This window comes from Condylura cristata, unplaced genomic scaffold (genome assembly GCF_000260355.1).
Source record: "Condylura cristata isolate star-nosed mole 26May11 unplaced genomic scaffold, ConCri1.0 scaffold00008, whole genome shotgun sequence".
Lineage (NCBI taxonomy): Eukaryota > Metazoa > Chordata > Mammalia > Eulipotyphla > Talpidae > Condylura > Condylura cristata.
In genome coordinates, this window is record NW_004567109.1 from 20945932 (window position 1) to 20954978 (window position 9047).

At 53.1% G+C, this 9047-nt stretch overlaps 1 protein-coding gene across 3 annotated transcripts in view; it reads left to right on the plus strand.

The window, feature by feature from the left end:
• The window catches only part of PPIE (peptidylprolyl isomerase E (cyclophilin E)), a 10549-nt gene extending 4318 nt beyond the window's left edge, over positions 1 to 6231 (plus strand). For all 3 annotated transcript variants that reach the window (XM_004678836.2, XM_012722657.1, XM_012722656.1), the window contains exons 5-10: positions 196 to 277; positions 754 to 854; positions 2439 to 2562; positions 3391 to 3576; positions 4573 to 4715; positions 4888 to 6231. In XM_004678836.2, coding sequence (XP_004678893.1) covers positions 196 to 277; positions 754 to 854; positions 2439 to 2562; positions 3391 to 3576; positions 4573 to 4715; positions 4888 to 4956 — 705 coding nt within the window. In that variant the 3' untranslated portion in view covers positions 4957 to 6231. The remainder of the gene's footprint in view (positions 1 to 195; positions 278 to 753; positions 855 to 2438; positions 2563 to 3390; positions 3577 to 4572; positions 4716 to 4887) is intronic.
• The last annotated feature ends 2816 nt before the right edge of the window (positions 6232 to 9047 follow it).

A 9047-nucleotide genomic window follows, 5' to 3' on the forward strand; every position in this document is an offset into this window, starting at 1 on the left:
AAAGAAAGAAAGAAGGTGTGTGATGGTTCTAGGAAGGAAATTGCCTGCAACCCACAGGTTGCTTTGTGGTGAGTACATAGTCTGCTGTTAAGGGCTTAAATAACAGATCATGAGCATGTTTCAGATGTATCACAAGTAAATGATAAGCTGTCCGATTCTCTTTTAACCTAATAGCTGGATTTTTAATCTTTTCAGAATGAATCTGAGCTCTTTGGACGAACAATTCGTGTCAACTTGGCCAAACCAATGAGGATTAAGGAAGGCTCCTCCAGACCAGGTGGGTCGGCACAGCCAGAGTCCCCATCACATCCTCTACTGGCCTTAGTTGCATGTGTATTCTGTGTACTTGGAGGCATGCACCGAATGCCACTCCTAGTGGGCGGTAAAGGATAGTTCATGTTGGTGAAGGGCATCTCCATCTTTGTGAAGAAATAAAAAGCTTGAGCCTCTCAGTGAGCCAGGGTAATTGTTTCTATTCTGAGAGAATCCCATCCTGACCTTGCACTCCCTTCCTGGGGTGCTCCGTCACAGGTTGGACCTTTCAGGGCTCCTCCTTTCCCTCTGGCCTGGCCCTTTTATTTAGCCCTGCTGAGAGCCAGACTTCGGGGAACATGTTTTACCCTTGGGAGTCCCCACAGCAGTCTTCCAGCTGCGAGGACACGCAGTGTGTTCTACTTTGCTGACCAAAGCAGCTAATTAGCACTTGGCTGGTAGCTTGAATTTCTTAACAGTTGTTCAATTCTTCCATTTCAGTTTGGTCAGATGATGATTGGTTGAAGAAGTTCTCTGGAAAGACTCTTGAAGAAAATAAAGAAGAAGAAGGGTCAGAGCCTCCCAAAGCAGAACCCCAGGAGGTGAGACTGAAGGCGTGTAAAGCCAAAGGCAGGCAGTACTTCCACAGGAGACTTTTGATTTCTCCATTTTATTGGTAATTTGCGAATAGATATACAAAAGCAGAGAATGGAAAGTGAACTCTTAGTACTGGGTGAAGGTGGATGGATGACTCAAAGAGCTTTTGGTCTCTCCTCCTTGTGCTCTGAGTCACGTGCTTCTGCATTCTGCTCAGAGGCTGATTTGTGATTACTGCTGACAAGGAGGAAGCCTGAGTGAAGAAAAGCAGTGAGTGCCCTCTCCACCCCCCCAGTCAGCCATCCCTTTAACTAAAAGTGTTTGGCACCACGTTCACAGGGGCCCGGACCCAGCCCTGTCACAGGGGTGGCAGGGCAGGGTGCTAGTGCCTTCCCTTGGGTCTGCACGTGGGTTCTCCCTCCCTAGGACAGCCACCTGGCACTTTCTTCTGACCGTCAGTGTGCATCTCAGACCTCCCCTTCTCAGACCATGAGCCTGTACTCCTTCTAGATATGTCCTCGACTCTTGGCATCTCTCGCCTCTCCGCCGGAGCAATAGAAATCACACTCTGGTTTCATGCAGCCACTCCTGTGCTATTGACACTCCTAGTCCTGAGCGCCAGACGTTACTGCAGCAAGTCTCACAGACAGCTTAAAGTCCCTTCAAATGGGCTCTGCCTTCTCTGATCCTGTTTTCCTTTCTTCTCAAGCTTGCTCATTTGTCACCGTCCATCCACACATTGACTCTAGTCAGAAATTCTGATACCAAGCAGAACAGCAAGCAGAATGACCTCAGTTGTCCTTAGTGCCTCTTTAAAACAGCAGCACACCATCATTTTCTGCTGATTGTTTCCTCTGAAGTTAACCTTGACTCACTCCTCCCATTTGCCGCTTGAGCCTCCTAACTGGCCTCTGGCTACAGCCCTGTTCTCCTCCAGTCTGTCATAAAGGCCATTAGAAGATCTCTGTAAAGTAAAAGACTGGTCACCTGACTCGCCTGCTGAGAACTTTCCCTGGCTCCCCATCAAAATTTTCATGGCTTTAGGTCCAGAGGGGCTAAGTTCTTGACGCTGTCCACCTTGCCAATCTCATTTCCTCCTCTCCACATTGTCACTCAGTAAAGCCAACCTGTGACCTCTGATTAACTTTGTCTCCTTGGATCACAAAGCAAGACATCCTCCATTGTCATCTGAGTGCGTGGGTCCAAGCCAGAGCCCGCCCTCTTTCTGCCCACAGAGCCAGCCCGTGGCTGTGTGGGGCTGAGTGTACCAGAAAAAGCGGTGTGCATAAGTGGGGCCACTTAACAGCACTAGTGGGTGGGCTCCAGCTGGTTGTGAGATGCTGGCAGTTGCATTTTGTGGCCAGGAAAGCGCAATTGTGTGCCTGCAGGCTGAGGGGAGCCGTGAGGAGGCTGTGGGCGGGGCCAGAGGGCTCCTGCCAGCCTGGTACTGTGCCGTGTTCCTGTCTTCTGCCTCCTCTGTCAGCATCACTTCCAGCCTACTCACTGGGTTTTAGGTGTGTTTCAGCAACAAAGCTCTCCTATTCTGGGGGGCAGGCATTCTCTAACCTAGAGGTTTCCTCTGTGCTCAGGGAGAGCCCACTGTGAAGAAGGCCCGGTCAAACCCTCAGGTATACATGGATATCAAGATTGGGAACAAGCCGGCTGGCCGCATCCAGATCCTCCTGCGTTCAGACGTGGTTCCCATGACGGCAGGTGGGCCGGACTCTGGTCAGGAGCGCGGGGCTGGTGGCGGAGCACTGAGCCTCCCTGTGGTTTCCAAGGTCTCGGTTCTCGTGCCCTTGACAAGGTTCTGACCTGAGTTGATTTGAAACACCTCAGATCCTGAGATCTAGTAACTGATGAGTCAGACGCCTGCTCTTGATGATTAATTACAAGTAAATTTGTATTCATGGTAAAAAAAAATAAAATACAGGCATGTAGTCCAACAATACTGGAGGCAGTAAATTAAAAACACAAGCTTCCTATCTCTACTTTTGGCCTCCTCTCTCATGGTCGCTAATACTAACTTTATTGAGAATTCCTTCTAGTTATATTGACTTCTCGGTTTTTTATCCAAATTTTTTATATATGTGTATAAATAAAAAAGTCAGCTTCACAAAGCTTGCTGTGGAAAAACAGCAGCCTCCTGGAGCTGCGCCTCTGCCTCGCCCGCCTTCGCTGCCATTCCTGCTCTTCACCGACTTCAGTTGTCAGCTGGTTCTTTTGGTTTTCATGTTCCTATTGGTAGAACAGGTTTATCTTGCTGCCTCTGGTTTTTCGGCGGCTTCCCACTTTAAAAGCTAGGCTTTTAAGATCACCTTCCCTGCCCCTCATCTTCCTTAGATAGTTACCATGAGTTGGCTAGGTCGTAGGTTATTACTCCACCTCCTTTGACTGGATTCCCCTGTAATCCTTCAGGATGTCAGTATCACAAAGGTTGACAATGAAACTGTATACATTACACAGATGCCACATAGTTTTCATAGTCTAGTTAGAGATCTTGTTTTTTTGACCTGCGCCCTTTTCCTTTCTCAACTGCAGAGAATTTTCGCTGCCTGTGCACGCACGAGAAGGGCTTTGGCTTCAAGGGTAGCAGCTTCCACCGCATCATCCCCCAATTCATGTGCCAGGGCGGCGATTTCACCAACCACAATGGCACAGGGGGCAAGTCCATCTACGGGAGGAAGTTTGACGATGAAAATTTCATCCTGAAACACACGGGACCAGGTAGGACCAGTGGGTGGGTGGTGGCAGGTAGGGTGGGAAGCTGTGCAAGGTGGGTTGAAGAGTCGGGGCTGGAGGAGCCCCAGCTGATGAACAGAGGAGAAGCGGTCAGCCTGGCTAAGAGTGGACTGAGCTCGCTCCCGGTCACACACACTGCCCGTGCTCTCTAGCCCAGGTGCTGTGGCCACCGTTGTAAGCTCTTACTGCCGCAGTCCCACAGCCCTTCTCATTAGATTGACCTCATACAGCAAATCTCAATGGGTGAGCCCCAGCACCTAGGGAAAACACAGAACTGTCTCAGCGGTTGGCGTGAAAGCTACAGTTCTTCAGCGGTCCTCGGCAGCCTTCCTCGACTCTTCTCACACTTAATGCCGAGTCCGGGTAGGAGAGACGAGCCGGGCCTTCCTTCAGTCCCAAAGCCGCTGCTCACTCTCCACCGCAGCTATGCTGGGCCCCCTGCTTCTGTCCACACATGCACACCCTGACTTCCTTTGAGGACACGGGATGAGCTGTCTCCCTACAGGCCTGCCCCTCTGCTCGGCCCCCGCCCCTCCTCCCCTACTTAGGGATGTGGCTTTTGCAATTGCTCACAAGTGCCTTGTGTGATCCATTTCCCTGCTCTGCCAGGTTAGTTCATCAGCAGAAAGACATACAATGTCAATCTTTTTTAAAAAAAAAAATCATCCTTTGACTTACATTCCCCCCTCCACTATCACTCATGCTTCTCATCGTCATTACTTCTGGTCTCCTATTCTACTTAAGACTTTTTGAAGAAGTTGTGCAGCCTCTGTCTCCTCTTTTTTCTGTGTTCCTTCCTGCCACACTTCTAGCCTTCCACAGAAACCTGCTCATCAAAAATGCCAGCAGCCATCATTGTGCTAGGAGCCACCTCTTGGCCCTCATCTTAGCCACCTCCGAGCAGCATTTGTGCTGCTCTGTCCTGCATAGATGTCCTCTGAGGGCCAGGATGGAGGCGGCTCATGTGGTCCTCTGCCCCAGGCCTGCTCTCCATGGCCAACTCCGGCCCAAACACGAACGGCTCCCAGTTCTTCCTGACATGTGACAAGACAGATTGGCTGGATGGCAAGCACGTGGTGTTCGGGGAGGTCACAGAAGGCCTGGATGTCTTGCGGCAGATTGAGGTGGGTGGCCGCCTGGGTCCCTACGGGAGAGCTGGAGACAGTGCCTTGAGGCCTGGAGGACCCATGGCTGCTTCTAGACACTGGGGCGGAGTGGGGGCTTGGGGCTGGCATGCTGCGCTTCTCCTCACTCTCACCCTCACCCTCCCAGCTGATCTCTGTTCTGCCTGCACAGGCCCAGGGCAGCAAGGACGGGAAACCAAAGCAGAAGGTGCTCATTGCGGACTGCGGGGAATACATGTGACGCGGGGCTTCCTCTGCAAGGCCCCATGTACAGAAGCATTCAGGCCGGAAGCCAGCCCCCAAGTGGGTCCTCTTGGCAGCAGGCAGGGCTTTGTCAGCCCTTCCTCAGGGTCAGCTTGGGCGGCCCCATGCAGGTGCAGCCCGGGCTTCCTTGGGCTCTTCCCCAAGCGTGGCCCTGCACCCAGGGCACAGGCAGCTAGTGTGGATGGCCTTTTCCAGGCCTTTGCTGCCAGGGCCTCTCCTGGGCCCAGAAGATGACTCTTCTGGTAAATAAATCTTAGTTCTTGTACTGCTGCCTCTAGCTGGTTCCTGGGGGGTGGTTTCGGGGATCGCGGCTGTGACTGAGCTGCCCCACTGAGATGGGCTGGTAAAGGCATAGGGCACAGTGGCCTCCTGCCAGCGTTCTTTCCTCCCTTGGGTGGTTCCCTAAGATGCCAGGTAGGAGCTTGCGAGGCCCGAGTCAGGACCATGGAACCAACGATGGTGGGAAAGCGCCTGCCTTCTGCTGCCTTGCCCCTGCTCCATGCTGGCCAGCCTCATGGCCACAGGAACCCGTGCCAGTTTCAGTGCCTCGTGCTTTCTGTCCAGCTCCACTCTGCTGACATGTTAAGTGATGTTTTATGTCTCGACATGCCTTCTATGCCAGGTTCTGTCCTTTTTGTCAGGAGAGAGGAGGTCAGCAAACGTGTGGGCGTAACCCAGCCTGCTGCCTATTTCTGTGAATAAGGTTTTGGCGGAACACAGCCGCCTCCGTGTGCTGTTGGCGACGGTGGCCCCCCCCCCGGCGCGGTGGCAGTTGTCCCGTTACTCCCGCGCCAGGACTTAGAACCTGGGGTTTGGTTCCACCTGGGCGTTCCCTCCCGGCCCCGCTGCACGCTGGCCCTTTGATCCTGGGCCCGGCGTCTGCCCGGGACTGCTAGAGCCTCCCCGCGGGCAGCACGTTGGCCCCCAGCTGCTGCCGGCACAGCACTTTCCCTACGGTCGTGGCACCCACGCGGCGGTCCTCCCCGTCCTCCCCGTCCTCCCGCCCGCCCAGCGGTCCTCCCCGGAAGGGATCTGCTTTCCACTGACGAAAAGAGGCTCATAAAGTTCAGGTGATAGAAAATAAGAGAACTGGGTTTCAAAGAATATTTATTAGCAGGGAATTTTTGGCCATATTACAAAGTGGAAAGCATATCTTATAAAGTAAGAAAAGCGTATCTCAAAGCAATTGGTGTAGTACAGTATGATCCCATTTTGTAAAAATATATGTAAATATGTATATACTAAGCAAAAAGCCTAGAAATAAATTCACTAAAATATTAGTACTGTGCTTATTCGAATCATAGGACTTTGGTTATTTGAACTGTTTGGTTTTTTAAAAATCTCCTCCAAAACTGCCTGATTTTTGTAATAAATGAAAAATACAATTTAGATAAGGCCTTCCCATTAGTAGGGAGCCCAAGGTGGATAATTCTTCATTCAGATTGCTGGAAGAGTCACTTGATGGGGACCGAGTGCCCTTGGCAGGCCAGCAGGACCCCCCATAACTGGGGACACAGGATGTTTCACCTCTTCCGCCAGTGGAACCAGTCACATGCCTCGGGTAAGAATCAAGCTGCCTTCAAGGAATTGTGGTGTCTAGGTATACAGAAAAAGCGCAGGGAACACGTTTAGTGGGCAGGGGCGGAAGAGGCTCCAAGTCAGCAGTGGGTTCACCACATCCCTGGGGCCAGCGGTGAAGCATTTACAAACCAGCTGCTGTGCGAAGTGTGTGCATGTCTGATCGCTGTACATCAGGAGCACGAGGCCAGCATCCTCGACAGAAGATGACAAGCTGGGGTCAAGTCCACTGGCGTCTTGCCAAGCTTAGAGTCAACAGGCCAATGACGGGCCTCGAGGCCAGCCCTGCATGGTGTTTGGCACGGAGGCACTGCGTCTCCTGCGCTCTTCCACGTGGCCCGTCAGTGGTCACTGACAGCTGCTTGCTGCCCTGGGTCGTCCCCGGGCCCCCACACTTACCCTCCCAAACCGGAGCAGGGGAGGGCGACACCGCTGGGCACGTGGGCGCAGCTAAGCAGACGGGTTTCGTGGGGTACAATGCACCACTCAGGGCTTGTTCTGTTTCACTTCATCTGGTGAGAAGATGGTAAAAGTCCCAAGTCTGACAGGCAGGCAGACAGCACCCCACACTGAGGGCTGTCCCCCGCTGTGCACAGCTTGTTGATCCATCAGGTGTAGTCCATCTCCACAAACCGTCGTGCCCTTTGACACCCATTCCTGCACCCTAAGTGCTGGCTCACTGGCTGACCGCTACAGATCCTGGTAGAAAAAGGTTAACGGTAGAATTGACTGATTTGTAGTTGCCTAGAAGACCTTTGCCGTTCAGAAGAGAGAGCTGAGGGATTAAGGACCAGACTGGCAAGCAGCTTCTGTGTAAGGTACCATCTCTGATTTGGGGTAGCCACCTGTGCTGAATTCAGGGTGGAGGCTGCCTCGGCTCAGTGTGAGGAAAGGAAACAGATTCCGTGGCTGAAGACTTTTGGAAGAGCAAACAGTTCAATGCCTTCATGTTATAGATGGGAAAATGAGACTCAAGAGGAAGAAGTCACCTTACAAGTCGGATCTCCCAACATCTAGGCCAGAGTTTAGATCCTTATGCTGATGAAGAACTCCCCTCCAGACAGCCCGGCCTGCCTCGTGCAGGGGGGGGTCTCTTCCTCTGCAGCTGCTCCAGGGCCCCTCCCAGATCCAGGGGGGCGGCTGCTGTCCCACAACGGTGCCCCAGCCTGCGGCCAGCCTGCCCCCGTGCGCCTCCTGGGGCTGTATAGCAGAAATCCAGAGACGAGCATCGGGCTGAGGTTGTCCTAGGCTGTGCTTGTGGGTTGGGGCGGGCCCAGGATCTGCTTTTAGTGACGCGGTATTTCAGGGTTCGGCATCTGGACTCTGTCTGCTCCAGCAGGTAAATTATAGGCTTAGCAAGGCAGAAATCAAATAAACACTCTGACTGGCGGTGTCTCCAAGAACGGGGGTTTCTGGGAACCTCCCCACCCAGCCCTAATTATTGCCTGTCACTCCCTTGGGACAGGGGCCTTTCCTTTGACGGACAGGCTCCAAGAAACAGGACAGGGCACCTGGACATGGGGTGACAGACTTGGTTGACAACTTCTGGACACAGGTGCCAGCCACAGACTGCCTGTCAGCAGGGGTGGGATGGGGACAGGAATGGATGGCAGCTTAGCATGGCAGGAGTTTTCCTTTACAGGCCAACTCTGATCTGTTGGCAGTGGCTCCTGGAGTTCTGTGCTGATCATGTTGAAGTTCTATCCATATTTGGAAGAAAAAATACCCAGATTGATTGTTAATGTCTGCCCTGTAACTGTGAAAGGGAATTACGTTATCTGTCCTGAGCACCATCATCCCGGGTCACCCAGTGTCCACTTTGATGGCCCAACGAAAAAGTAACTACATCTGAGCCAAGCTCCTGGTCAGACAGCTGGATAGATGATGCTGCTTCTCCAAAGGCCAAATGTCCACACGCGACCTGTCTCCCTCAGAAAGGAGGGGCAGATCAAAGCAGGAAGGTAAAGGGGTGGTTGGATGCCGGGGCCTCAGCCTACAGCTTTGTCTTGAGTTGACCTGCATGTCCGATTGTGGCCAGCAGTCTGGTACTTGAGACCCACAAATGCAAAACTGAGGTCAAGGCTGTGTTTAAAGATGACCCAGAGCGCCCATCTGGGCAAGCGGAGATCACATGCAGCCTGCTCCATGGGGAGTGAAGAATCCAAGTGGCCACTCGGGCTCCAGACACCTCAGGTGATCCACACCTGCCCACGCCCTGGGCCAGCAATGCAGCTCTGTCAGCTCCTCAGACTGACTTCTGTACCCAGGCCGAGAGCTGGCAGCACCTGCTCCGACGAGAACCCTGCCTGATGATCTGACCCCAGGGACTAGGGCTGAGCCAGTCTTGAACCTCAGGCAGGAAGGGAGAGGACCAAGCTCTGCAGGAAGGCGAGAGTGTGTGGACTTGTTGGCCTCTGATGGCCCAGCCCTCCCAACTGCTTGGATGCAGGCAGGACTGGAGGGCCCTAACCGGGAGGTGCCCGGGGGCAG